This window comes from Cebus imitator, unplaced genomic scaffold (genome assembly GCF_001604975.1).
Source record: "Cebus imitator isolate Cc_AM_T3 unplaced genomic scaffold, Cebus_imitator-1.0 Scaffold333, whole genome shotgun sequence".
Lineage (NCBI taxonomy): Eukaryota > Metazoa > Chordata > Mammalia > Primates > Cebidae > Cebus > Cebus imitator.
Genome location: NW_016107648.1, coordinates 652,571 through 667,476, shown reverse-complemented (window position 1 = coordinate 667,476; position 14,906 = coordinate 652,571). Strand labels below are relative to the sequence as shown.

The window sequence follows — 14,906 nt, the reverse complement described above, 5'->3', positions numbered from 1 at the left end:
ATACAAAAAATTAGCTGGGCGTGGTGGCATGTGCCTGTAGTCCCGGCTACTCGGGAGGCTGAGGCAGGAGAATTGCCTGAACCCAGGAGGCGGAGGTTGCGGTGAGCCGAGATCGCGACATTGCACTCCAGCCTGGGTAACAAGAGCGAAACTCCGTCTCAAAAAAACAAAACAAAACAAAACAAAACAAAACAAAACAAAACAAAACAAACAAAACAAAAATAAACTATATTATTTAGGTCAATTACAATTTAACAATGATTAAAGCACAATGAAATGATGATTTAAAAAACTGATCTGTAATGTCTAATTTCCGCAATAGAGAAGAAAACTAAGTGATATTAACTTTTCAAATTTTACAATGCAGAGAAAAGGGAACTACTTTACCAAATTCAGGTAGCTAAAACTGATAGAACTATTTTTCTCATGGAGAATGCCCCACAAAGATACAACATTACAGGTTACTGTTATTACTTGCTCCATAGCTTCAATTATTTTTGAAGCATGTTGCCACTTCAAAAAAGTGATAATTCACATTTCTGACAGATTTTATAAAGAAGTGATATCAAGATCTAAACGGGAGTCTCTCAATACACCTTAAACATTCCCTCACGTAGTTTTGTTGAGTCTAAAACTAATTTATGGGAAAATGTGACATACCAAGTTCAGATCTCCAGCAATTACACCCAGACAATTCTTCACTGTAACAACAATAATCTAATAAGCCATTGTGTTTAATAATGAAAATATTATTAAACATAATGTTATTAGTTAACAAATTGGCTACTTGTACTTTTAAAATATTAGGAGCTCGGGATATGAGTTTCAGATTGAAAAGAAATCCTTAATTCTAAGTAAAAACTTGAACTTTGGAACAAAAATCAAGTTGAAGGGGAGTGATTCTGTTAATTTTTTCCTACTATCCAGCAATGTTTTGGTTTGGTTACAGTATTTCTCCAAAATTAAAACCACTGGTCCAGGCATTATATTCAATGAGCTCTTTATTCTGAGAAATACTACTTGTCCTTGATCAGCTCTCCCTTTTTTGGGCAACTTCTAAGATCTGAGATTTATGCTATTTTCACAGCATCCTCCTGACTTCATCCTCGCAGGCCAGATCACTTCTCACTTAACCTACCCAGTTCACTGACTCAAAACCAATGTTCACGTATTATTCTTTTACAGGCAGAATGCACAGCAAACTCTTTTGTTTGTTCAGGCTGTGTGTAAATGAGGGATGGGAGGAGAAGAGAGAGAAAGGGGGGAGGAGAAGAGAGAGAAAGGGGCTAGGAGGCTGGAAGAGAGGAGAGGGAGGAAAGCAGAGAACACTGGAGTACAAAAGAGCAGTGAAAAAAAAAGAGAGAGAGAAAAGATTGTTTGAGGGAGTTGTCAGAGCCACCAAGTTGAACAGAAATAAAAGGGGGCAATAGAGTATCTAGTGGCCATAAAAGGGCAACTGTCTACCTCCTAACAAACCAAATCTGGTCAGTCCCAAATATGGAAATGTGCAGAGCTTTTCTTCTGTGGAATATGAGCATAGATCACAATCAGTCTTTCCTCATAAATGATCTCACATTTGGATATCTACCACTGTGAGAAAAGGCTGGTGAATTATTACATTAACTCTTTCCATCTTTTGCTTCCCCAAAATCCAGGTTTTTCTAACAAAAACAAACCAAAAAAAAACAAAAACCCGTAACAGTTTTATGGTTATTCTAGAGCATCAGTTTCTGTAAAATAGGAATGTTAATTGTTAGCAATCTGGAGAGTTGTTGTGAAGACTAGGTAAATCACCTGGTGAGGGGCATATGGTAAGTACAATATTGATCCAACATTAGCATACACACTCAGATTTTCTTGGCCTTCAGATTTACCAATCCCCAACTCACAAGAGTTCAATGATGACAACTTTCTAGAACTTGAAATCATTTCAAAATAAGACTACCTTCTTATATATCTAGTTATTCTCTCCATTTGTAAATTAAAAGGTTGATAAATAAGAGTATTACTTGTTCTGCCATGACAGAATAGATGCATGTCTGAAAAACCTGGTATTATCAAAAGTTCATTCATTTAACTAATATTTGCTGAATACCTGTTATGACTATTCACTGTTCCAGGGGATGAAGATATAGGAGTCAAGAAAATAAGCAAAATCTGTTAATGGGGGTGGGGGAAAGAAAAGATCTGGAAAGTAGACCAAGGATTGAAAATTGGCTTCCTACAGAGAAAGTGACTGTTTATTTCAAATATGAATACTTTCAGTGGGTTTTGCCTGCACCCAGTCACCCCCGTTTTATATAGCACATGTGTGTTGTCTCTGGCCTGTCCCTGACCCAGGGCTAGAATTTCTCACTCAAATTAATTTTTCCACAGAAAATTCAACAATAAAGGAGTTTATTTAAAGTTCATGCACATTTGATTAACCTAGCTGCCTAGCTGCTGCCACCAACACTTCTACAGGCATTGTTTTTTTTTTTTTTGAGACATCGCCAGGCTGGAGGGCAGTGGTGCAGTCTCGGCTCACTGCAACCTCCGCCTTCCGGGTTCAAGTGATCCTTCTGCCTCATCCTTCCGAGTAGCTGGGACTACAGGCAAGTGCCACCACACCCAGCTAATTTTTGTATTTTTAGTAGAGACAGGGTTTCACCATGTTGGCCAGGATGGTCTCGATCTCTTTACCTTGTGATCCGCCCGCCTCGGTCTACCAAAGTGGGGATTACAGGCATGAGACACTGCGCCCGGCCACTAAAGCCATTTGTAATCCCTTTATCACCCTTGGGTGCCATCTCTGGATACTGATCTCCGTTTGGGGCCAACTAAACTAAAATGCAGTTTAGTTTCCTTCTAAAGTACACTCTAGGAAGAGAAATTTACCAAAGAAAAAGAATACAAGCCACTTTCATACATGATGACAACTAATGAAAAGAGACATAGCTTTCAAGAAACAAATTCCACAGAGAGACAACATGAAACCTTGTGCTTCCAACAGAATAACCAGCATGAGATGGAAAGCAGTGACACTGAAGTGAGTAAATTCGACTTAAGGAAAAAAAGAAGCAATCCTTTTACAATGCCAAAATGCCAAACAATGCTATGGAAAAGAGTAGGAAGAATCGAATCATCTGGGAGAAGACAAGGGGTTAATGTGGAATAGGGAGAATCTGGTGAAACAAAGCAATAGAAAAAAAAAGAATTCAACTCTTCCATACTCTGAATCCACATGTTTTCATTTACTGCCTCCACCACTAAAAACATGTGCCTACACACATCTGTACAAAGACAAGTAACCATCATCAGGGTAGTTAACACACTGATTGGGAGAGGTTATTTATCTTCTTTAATTTCAAAACATGATTTCTAAAGAGCATATCATGCCCAATTCAGAGAACTGAACTATGTACTTTGACTCAATTTCCAAGAACTTGCAGAAAAAGATGAATTACGTGTATTATCTTTTGTCCTTCTCTTTTGGCCAAGATTTCTTCCATTTTTCAACTCCCAAGTGTAGAAAACTAGTGTGCAAATTCCACTGCTATGGAACAATTTACCACAAGTCATGATGCTCTTACTGTTTTCTGAGGTGAAAGAAACTATATTTTAGACAATCTTAAAACATACATATGCTGATACCGCCCTACTTTGAAGCCTTAATTTAAAATATTCACCAGAAACTCTGTGATCATCCTCAATAAATCTACAAAGCAAACACCTGTTGTTACAAGGACACTGTGGTAGGCACAGGAACTAATCCAAGAAAAATAAAATTTTAAATGTTATCGAAATCTTCACAAAAACAGGAGCTTTAACATTTGAACATTTAACTACCTTCAATATTTGTAATGTATCTAACTTATGCTTAATTTTTGCAACCTTTAATTTTATATTTACCTTCTGAATTAAAGAAGCATCTATTATACAAACAAGTCCTAACATATAAAGAATGAAAAATAAACTGAGAGGTTTTATTTGTATTTTTTATTTTTTTGAGACAAGACTCTTACTCTGTTGCCCAGGATGGAGTGTAGTGGCATGATCTTGGTTCACTGCAAACTCCATGTCCTGGGTTCCAGTGATTCTCCTGCCTCAGCCTCCCAAGTAGTTGGGATTAACCACATCTGGTTAACTTTTGGATTTCTAATGGAGATGGGGTTTCGCCATGTTGGCCAAGCTGGTGTTGAACTCCTGACCCCAGGTGATCCACCCACCTAGGCCTCCCAAAGTGTTGGGATTACAGGTGTGAGCCACTGTGCTCAGGCTGAATTGAGAGGTTTTAGCATGCATCATTTTTTTTTTTTTTGCACTTTATTTTTATTTTTGAAATGGAATCTCACTCTGTCACCTAGGCTGAAATGTAATGGCACAATCTTGGCTCACTGCAACCTCCGTCTCCCAGGTTCAAGCAATTCTCTTGCCTCAGCCTCCCGAGTAGGTGGGGCTATGGGCGCCCGCCGCCATACCCAGGGTTTCACCATTTTGAGACCACCAGGCTGGTCTCAAACTTATGACCTTGTGATTTTTAGTAGAGATGGAGTTTTACCATCTTTGAGACCGCCAGGCTGGTCTCAAACTTATGACCTTGTGATCTGCCTGCCAAGGCCTCCCAAAGTGCTGGGATTACAGGCATGAGCCACCATGACCCACCTATTTGTATTTTTTTTTAACTGCATGGGTCTCTTCCATCAATGCAAATCAAGGGCAAGTCCTTCCACAACTACGATGTACTGTAAATTTCTTACTTATGAACTTTTAAATATTAACCAGGGCAGGCTGGGCGCGTTGGCTCACACCTGTAATCCCAGCACTTTGGAAGGCTGGGGCAGGCAGATCACGAGGTCAGGAGATCAAGACCATCTTGGCTAATATGGTGAAACCCCATCTCTACTAAAAATACAAAAAATTAGCCGGGCATAGTGGCATGCGCCTGTAGTCCCAGCTACGGTAGGCTGAGGCAGGAGAACTGCTTGAACCTGGGAAGCGGAGGTTGCAGTAAGCCAAGATAGCACCACTGCACTCCAGCCTGGGTGACAAAACAAGACTCCATCTCAAAAAACATATCTATCTATCTTTCTATAGATATATATATATCTCAAAACGTGTGTGTGTGTGTGTGTGTGTGTGTGTGTGTGTGTATGAGGGCAAACAAATACATACACATCACAAAACAATACAGCAACAAAAAACAAAACCAAGGTTTCACAGCAAACTAACTGTTCTTTATCATCAAAGATTTTTTAAAAACTACTGATCTGGTAATACTTGTCTTAGATAACTGAAGGCTTTTGTGGCTGAGGTCGGCTTGGTAATATGGATTTATTAGACTGAGTTTCATAGTTTTCCAGTTGACGACCACTAGAAATTAGGTCTCTGCAATCCCGTACCTATACATGCCCCTGAAACAAAATTTTAGAATTATGTGATACATTCATAATATTTTCTATTTTGTTCTTTTCTGTTTCATTTGGCAGGGGATGGGGTTCCTGGGAGGCAGTAACTTACTAAATTGCTTCCAGAGTGTGCTACTACCACTGTAGTAGCACAGCAGTTTGAAAACCACTGATCTATGAGTTGATAACCATCACAATGTATGCCAAGGGGCAGATACTACATCACTCTACTTAATAAAACAACCTTGGTAAATGTCACTCAAAAGCCACTGCTGCTATGTTCTCCTACTCTCTTCTATTCCTTAGATATTCTCTCCTAATAACCTTTACTTCAAAAAATAAAAGATGGTAGAAGGACCCCTGAAAGGAATGTAGAGGATATGGCATACTATTAGAAGCCACACTGAAACTTAAATGCTGGTCACTTCTTCTCAGAAGGCAAAATAATATAAAACTAATACCATTTCTAAGGGACATCTGTGACTAAGGGAAACATACACTAGTGGAAACAACAGTCACATAAATGTGCATATATTTTATTTCAATCTTTTGATAAAATTAAAACAGAAGTTTTAAGAAATATATCCTTTTCTATATTCAGTGCACTGATATTTTATTTTCTATATAATACATGCTTTAATGCTGGTCATAACCCACTGAATTTATTTCTTGACCCACTCATGAATGTGCTGAAACCTGCAACTTGAAAAACACAGCTTTAGAGAACACACAAATCAACCCAGCAGTGTAAGATGATCACAGATAAAGTAGCAGACCCTAGTGGCCACCTTCTTTCACTGATGAGAAAAAGCCCAAATAATTGATAACATCTGTCAAATAGTGATGGCTTATTTTGCTCTAGGAATAGCACAGAAGAGTACAAGACTCAGTCAGGGTAAGAAAAATGTAATAGCACACCCTCTACAAAAAAAAGTTCTGATCTGCATTTAATAATCACCAATACTTAATCTGACACTGGCCTCCCACATGTCCAAACCTGCACTGGATGTATATGTACAATTATCCATATATAAATCATATTATAAAATTATGTAACAAGTTGCTTTTTAAAAAAATATATAAATTTATGAGTTTTTTCAAGTCATTCTTAGAACCTGTTAGAATAACAAGGGAAGCATTAGAATTGAAATGCTGGTGGGGTAACCCCAGAATCTAAGTAAGCTCTTAATCACAAAGTTATTAAGACTTACAGGCCGGGCACGGTGGCTCACGCCTGTAATACCAGCACTTTGGGAGCCCGAGGCGGGCAGATCATGAGGTCAGGAGTTCGAGACCAGCCTGGCCAATATGGTGAAACCCTGTATCTATTAAAAACACAAAAAATTAGCTGGGCATGGTGGCTTGTGCTTGTAATCCCAGCTACTGGGAAGGCTGAGGCAGAAGAACTGCTTGAACCCAGGAGGTAGAGTTTGCAGTGCGATGAGATCACACCACTGCACTCCAGCCTGAGCGACAGAGTAAGATTCCATTTCTGGGGGGTGGGGGGCGAAGTCTTGCAAAGGGAACAGGACTTCCCAACTCTAGCTGTACATCAAAAACCTCTGTGGAGTTAAAACAAAACAAATGGATTCTCAAGTGCTACCCCAAAAGAAAATGTTAATGTTGAGATATCAAGTATTAGAAAGAAACATATTTTGTAAACAACACATTGAACACTATCCTGAAACCATTACATCCAAGAATATCTTTTGAGGGTGGATACTATTCTATGCCATCAGACATAAAATTCCTGATTGAACTGACTGATCGCCTTGGCTAATAAGCAGATGATTCTACCTTGGAACTTGATTAGATCACTGTCATTATGAATTAAGAGTTTAATATAAAGCAGTTTCATCTTAACAACTAAATTCCATTAAGAATTTAACTGCTAACATACACCAAAAGGATTTTAACAAGAGGTAGCCTAACTGATAAAAATCATGGACTATACCAGTATTTCTATTAAATTTATCAACCCATGATAGATTTAAACCTCTGTCTTCCCAATATTGTTTCTTTTATTACCTAAAAGAGAGTTCTGAACCTAATGTAACAGCAATGAATTCAACATTCTTTCTGGGTTGTTCACTTTTATCACTCTTTAAAAGGAACAATTAATACCAATCACACAGTACAAAAGTTAGGTTTTTATTACATCACTCCAAATTTTACAAAAATAAAAACGTCAAAAGTTTTTGATGGTTAAGTGGGTATTACGAAGGCTAGAATTACTCTACTAGTAACCACAAGTAACAGCAAGGCTATATATCACAAACACATGAATGATTAACTACATAAATACATTGGTAAACAAATAAAAATCACAATATTAATTTTTTAAATTACTCATTTTCGGCCAGGCACGGTGACTCACACCTGTAATCCCAGCACTTTGGGAGGCTGAGGTGGGTGGATCATCTGTGGTCAGGAGCTTCAGATCAGCCTAACCAATATGGTGAAACACTGTCTCTACTTAAAATACAAGAATTAGCTGGGCATGGTGGCGGGTGCCTGTAGTCCCAGCTACTTGGGAGGCTGAGACAGGAGAACTGCTTGAACTTGGGAGGCAGAGGTTGCAGTGAGCTGAGATTGTGCCACTGCACTCCAGCCTGGGCAATGGAGTGAGACTCCATCTCAATTAAAAAAAAAAAAAAAGTAAATACATAAATTATTCATTTTCCTTTATGTGAAAATTCTTTGTAAAAGACAAAACTGTACTAAAAAATCCAAGTAAAAATTGTTTTGTTTGGTCAAATTAGTACCCCAACTGAAGACTTCATCCAACAATTTCCTGTTCAGGTTACCATAAAATGACAGTATTGTAGAGAACTAGTCTGTGATGTAAAAGATAATTACGGACTAACACATGAATAATCCCTAAACTATTTGGTGAATGAAATTACAGCTCATTACTATTAAAACCTAGGGAAAACATTTACCACAGTATTTTCCATAACTATATTTCAAAAAGGAAAAAGAAAATCCATGGGCTTTTGTAACAAAAAATACTACCATAAATCCATAACCACATCTATAATCAAAATATTTATATATCTTAAATATGCAATAACTAAATACAGAATATCTTAAATATGCAGTAACTAAATACAGAATCATGAGCGTTCATTCTATCCATGACCTTGGAGTCACTGGGAGATTACTAAAGCATACCTTTTAATCCACGCCATGGTACTTCAAGAACATGTTAAGGTAAGTCACAGCTTGGAATACTTCGATGCACCTCAAAACACCTCAGCCAGTGTATCTGTATCATTCTCCTTTCGTTTTGAGATCATAATGGTTCCGAAGAACTACAATGCTTCCATTTGAATGATAGTCTCATAATTTCAATGACTTAAAAACAAAAACAAAAAATAAGGCCTTAAGTGTTGGTATGTTAAACCATTAGTGCACTGTGTTAACTGCTGCCATGACTAAGAAAAACAAAAATCAGCTGCTACGACTGTGTAACACTGTCATTTTTTATGTGAACCCTCATATGAATGAGGGATACAAGTCAGAGTGACAGTCCTTGCTTTATCTTTCTAGTAAAACCCCACAAATCTCTTTGCCCCAATTGTTTAATTTTCTTCTCAAGGAAAAAAAAATTACTTAAAAGACTGGTCTGAAGACTTGCTAGGTGCCAGGTTCATTTTTCAATGACCACTATTCTATCCTGTTTGGGTGAGGGCCAGAAATCACCTATACACCTATCTAAAAGGAAACTGATAATAGATTAGGCAGAGGATCCTTCGAACAACGCTCCTCCTGATGTTGATATTACTGAATCATGTTAATTCCATGGACATCATTAAACTGAAAACAGCTCCAGTTTCTAAAGCTTATTTCTATAATAGCATTCATAAAAATGAACAGATAGATGGCTACCATCAAGTTTTACTGCCATTCTGTGATTGACTTGACAGGTATCTGTGCCTGTCTTCCACACCCTACCCCACCTTTCTTACATAAAAACATTAAAAAAATTTCACTTTTAGAAATGATATAGTAAGAAGTGTATGTGTCACATTTGAAATCTACTAAGAATTCACACTGTTTTTGCCACAAGTCTGGCATAATGTAGCTACAAGAACACTAAAGCTACACAAAGAAAGTAAAACTAACTGATAACTGATCAATAAATATATATATCTACTGTCATAAAGCAATTTAAATTACTTTAGGATGACTGATAAGGCAAATTTTAACATAGGCAAGCCATAAAAAGAGCTTCCTAAGAAAGAAGATGAGAAAGGTTCTGTTATGCTCTAGGCATGTGGAACAGCTTGTGTAAAGAATGAAAGATGAAAAAGTTTCCCAGCTAGGGCTAAAAAGTGTGCTAAGGAGAAAGTGAAACTATTTCCTAGTTGAAAGGGTAGATGTAACTGATTAAAATCTTTTAATCCACTGTCAAAAAAGTTACATATTTTTAAGATTTAGATTTATTGTAGATTGTAGGGAATGTAGGGTACAAAATGTAGGTCACTCTTCAGAAAGCTTATAATGGTGACAGAATTACATATAGGAAAAAACTCTACCAAAATAGGGAAGAAACTAATGAAGAACAGAAACAAGAGACCTGGTCCAATGAAATCTCTACCTGTAGCCACAACCATATTTTCAAACTGATGACTTTAGCGCATTAGTCCAACCCTCTGGCCCCTTCCCATTCCTTGGAATAAAAAGCTGGGCGCAGTGGCTCACACCTGTAATTCCAGCACTTTGCGAGGCTGAGGCAGGTGGATTATCTGAGGTCAGGAGTTAGAGACCAGCCTGACCAACACGGAGAAGCCCCGTCTCTACTAATAAATACAAAATTAGCTGGGCATGGTGGCGCATGCCTGTAATCCCAGCTACTTGGGAGGCTGAGACAGGAGAGTTGCTTGAACCCGGGAGGCTGAGGCTGCAGTGAGCCAACAGAGCCATTACACTCCAGCCTGGGCAACAAAAGCAAAACTGCATCTCAAAACAAAAACAAACAAACAAAGAAAAGAAAAATTGGGATAAAAATGAAATAATGGAAGGGGAAATACTTAATACATGTAAAGCATTTAGAACAGTAATCTGGAACACAGTGATGACACAGTGAACTGGGAAAGCAGGCAGCAGTGAACCCACTGCCTCAAACCTGAATAAATGAATGGGCTTTTTTTTTTTAAAGAGACAAGATCTCGCTTTGTTATCCAGGCTGTAGTGTAGTGACACAATTATGGCTTACTGCAGCCTCAACCTCCTGGGTTCAAGTAATCCTCATGCCTCAGCCTCCTAAGTAGCTGGAACTATAGGCATGCACCACATGCCCAGCTAACTTTTTTTTGTTTGTTTTCAGAGATGGGGTCTCACTATGCTGCCAGGCTGGTTTCAAACTCCTGGTCTCAAGCTGTCCTCCTGCCCTGGCCTCCCAAAGTGCTGGGATTATAGGCATGACCCATTGCCCCTGAACTGAGGGAACTGTTTTAAAAATATAGAAAGAAATGTTAGTAAAGTCACCTGTGTGGAACTCGAAGACTAGAACATATATTACACCATCACTGTTTTTCAAAGTATACGTAATTTTGTACCTATTACACTTCCTCACAATAATCCATCACCATATCTTAAGAACCACAAGTCTTCTATCAACTTTATACTATACCTTTGACCATTATGGTACTTACCACTAGTAGGATACATATTTTATGCTATTTTTCCAATGGTCTTGATTAATTTGCCCTGTACAATGTACAGTCTTCTGTAACCATCCTTTTGGCAACCAACACCATTTTGTAACAACGGATCTATATAAGAGTGCAGTGGTTGGTAGTTTATCAAACCCAATTTTATTATATTCACTCTTCAATAACTAGGCAATTCACTCTCTGATCATTAAAAAAAACAAAAACAAAACAAAACAAAAAAACAAGAATCTCCCTCAAAAATATAGAGAAAACATCTGAGCATAAGTAACCCAAATGTCTACCTACCAATGAATGGATTTTAAAATGTGGTAAATGCATACAATGGAATACTATTCTGGTTTAAAAAGAAACAAAATTCTGACAATGCTACCTGGATGAACCTTGAAGACATTATGGTAAGTGAAGTGAGTCAGTCGCAAAAAGACATACTACATGATTCCACTTACATGAAGTACTTAGAATAGTCAAATTCACAGAGACAAAAAGAATGGTGGTTACCAGGGACCTGGGGGCAATGGGGACTTATTACTTAATGGGTTTGGAGTTTCAGTTTGGGCAGATGAAAACAGTTGTGGAGATAGTTGGTAGTGATGGTTGTACAGCAGCGTGAATGTACTTACTACTGCTAAACTGTGCAGTTTAAAAGTGTTAAAATGATAAATTTTATTTAAGTATATTTTGCCACAATAAACTGAACACACCTGATGAGATACACAGTGGATAGGAACTTTCTTATATTTTGATAAATTTTCTAAATATTTCCCTTGTTTTACAAATTGAACCTATTTCTATCTTCATTAAGTGGCACTACTCATCCGCCCAGATAGCTGCAACATTCAACCATTTTTCTTCCCATCCTAAGCCAAGTCTTACAAATTGATTTTTGTAAGACTACTTAACACTACTTGAGTCTGATGCCGTTCTTTCATTTCTAATGCCTCGGTCTTCCTTAAGTTCTTCCTTACAGAATCACTGTAATAGCCCTATAGCCAATCACCTATCCTCAAAAGCCAAGTCTTCACAGTTATCACTAGCTATTTTCTTGAAATAAAGCTCCTGTTTTGAAACCTTTACAAAGGGCTCCATTGTTTCTTCAAATTTGAAGCTCTAAGCAAAACATTAAAAAATGTCTTTTTGTCTGATCTAACCTACCTTTCAAATGGGCTCACTTTCACAAGACCATTCTGCTTCCCATACGCTATGCCAGATTCTTTACTCCCTCTTTCCTCACCATCCCCACTACGCTCTCCTACCTCCATGCTCGAATGCACACTTCTCTATGTGGAATCCTCTTCCTCCCAACTCCTATTGGTATCTATTCAATTCTCAGACACTGTTATATGTTAACAGAAACATGAGAACGATTTGGCAGTATCTAACAAAAGTATAAATGCACATATCCTTGCAACAAGTAATTTCACTTCTAAGCATCTGTCCTACAAAAATACTCAAACATACAGGACACAAAGATATTCACTACAGTGTTGTTTCTAAAAGAGAAAAACATCTAGTTGGGCACCAAATGGGAACTGGCTAAATATATTATTACAACTATATTATGGATATGGAATACTACACAAAATCATGACGGGGCAACCCGAAATACATGCTGATAATAACTAAAGAAGAATTATAAATTTTAAAAGTAAATATAACACATAATATACAATGATATGAGCCCATCTGCCCTGAAGAAAACCCAAACTGTATTTATATACTTTTATGTATATTTAAGTACACAAAAAAGTTGTCTGGGAGAATATACTCAAATTTTTAACAGCAGTTATCTCTGGGGAAGGAAATGAAATTTGTGCAATATTTCAAATGGGTTACAGACAGGAAGAAGCCACACAGACTCACTATCTTACTTTCTCACTCCAAATCTATGTGGCCTGATACAGCTCCTACTCTACTTAGCCACTGATACAGAACTTAGCTAAATGGCAATAGCTACACAGAGCCCAAATGCATATGCAGCCTGTCTTGGCACAGACTTACCTTGGCCACAAGCTCCCTAGCTAAAAGTACTCACAGCTGCCAGTGACATACTCTGCAAGTCCAGCTCTGGCAGAGGTGAGAAAATAGCCACATTCTTACTGGGCCTCTACTCAGGCTTACCTTTCTACTGATGTTCTGTTTTCTTCCAGTTAAAGCAATGTTTACTAACACTGGGCACTTGTGGTTTTTTAACAAACTCATCTCTTACAAGAACCACATTCTGACTTGGCAGGAGGGTCAGAGGACAGTCCGTACTCAGGTATTCCTTAACAAAATCTCCTGCCCCCAAATTTCCAGAATTCATCTTCCTCTAACATAGTTAAAAAGTTTAAAACTGAGAAGTGGAAAAAGAAATGCTTCCTGAAGCTTTCACTGGAATACCCAGTCTGAATTAACCATTCCCTCTTCTTGTGTACCTCAATGCTCCTTGGGAAATGCCCGTTATATGAGCTATAGTGCTCTTCCTTAGTTTCCTCAAGTGTACCTGGATTCCCCAATAAGGCACGAACTCCCAAGAGCCAGACTGTCTTCACTTATCCTTTATATAACTTAAGATGTTCAAAGTTCTTATCTGTAACGGGGCATTTTTGTTGGGGGGGAGGGGTTAGGGTTTTGGTGGTTTTTTTTTTTTAAGAGATGGGCTCTTGCTCTGTTGCCCAGTCTGGAGTGCAGTAGCACAGATCATAGCCCATTGCAGCCTTGAACTCTTGGGGCTCAAAGGATCCACTTGTGTAGCTGGGACTACAGGCGTGCATCCTCACCCCCTCCTTTTTTTTTTTTTTGTAGAGATGAAGTCTTGCTATATTGCCCAAGATGGTGTCGAATTCCTGAACACATGCAATCCTACCTTGGCCTTTTGAGATTACAGGTGTGAGCTACCACACCTAGCCTTCTAACAACAGGTTTTTAAGAAATGTCTCTCAAGTATAATTTGTTTAAAATAGTTCAGTGCATGATGTTTGACAAATTCACAGATGAGATGTATTTAACTTCAGAATAAAAATGTCAGTAGACAGCCTAAGCAACAAAAAGTATACATATAGAGAGAGGGCCAGGCCACATGACACACACCTATAGTCCCAGCTACTCGGGGAGTTGGGTCCAGTGGGGGTGGGAAGGGGGGTGTGGAGAGTGGCTAAGGTGAGAAGACTGCTGGAGCCTAGGAGGTTGAAGCTGCAGTGACCCATGACTGCACCACTGTACTCTAACCCTGTACAACAGAACAAGACCAAAAAAAGATGGCAGGAGGCAATATTAAATGAAATAAGAAAAATAGTAAGTTTTAAATGAAGTTCTATTTCAAATTATTTCATGAAATGAGAGCTTTGAGTTGGAAGAGAGAATATAAGCCTGAAAAACCAATACATGTCACAGGCAAAGTAGAAAAGTATAAAAACTTTTAATGGCATTTAAATAGAAAACAGTCTATCTCTATTTGTACCTAAAGGAAAAAAGCCTGTTTATATCTCCTTTACATCACAAGAATCTAAATAAAATTACAGTTTCTGTATATTGTAATTATTTCCTCAGTTTCCCATGTAAAATCTCTTTGCTGGCTGGGCAGTGGCTTATGCCTGTAACTGCACCACTTTGGGAGGCCACGACGGGCAGATGACTTGAGGTCAGCAGTTCGTGACCAGCCTGGCCAACATGGAGAAAGCCCATCTCCACTAAAAATACAAAAATTAGCTGGGCATAGGGGCACAAGCCTATAGTTTTAGCTACTTGGAAGGCTATGGCAGAAGAATCGCTTGAACCCAGGAGGCGGAGGTTGCAATAAGCCTGGGTCACACCACTGTACTCCAGCCTGAGGGACAAAGCAAGGCTCTGTCTCAAAAAA

At 38.3% G+C, this 14,906-nt stretch overlaps 1 protein-coding gene across 4 annotated transcripts in view; it reads right to left on the bottom strand.

Moving 5' to 3' along the window:
• RBPJ (recombination signal binding protein for immunoglobulin kappa J region) overlaps nucleotides 1–14,906 on the bottom strand; it is a 117,467-nt gene that overhangs the window by 64,524 nt on the left and 38,037 nt on the right. The window contains exons 1-2 of one of the 4 annotated variants that reach the window (XM_017505105.2): nucleotides 14,276–14,288; nucleotides 8,562–8,744 (exon numbers count right to left, since the gene is read on the bottom strand). The exons of 2 other annotated variants lie outside the window; for them this stretch is intronic. In XM_017505105.2, coding sequence (XP_017360594.1) covers nucleotides 8,562–8,578 — 17 coding nt within the window. In that variant the 5' untranslated portion in view covers nucleotides 8,579–8,744; nucleotides 14,276–14,288. Of the gene's footprint in view, nucleotides 1–8,561; nucleotides 8,745–14,275; nucleotides 14,289–14,906 lie in introns of those variants that run through there. One more of the 4 variants, XM_017505103.2, reaches the window with a different exon arrangement.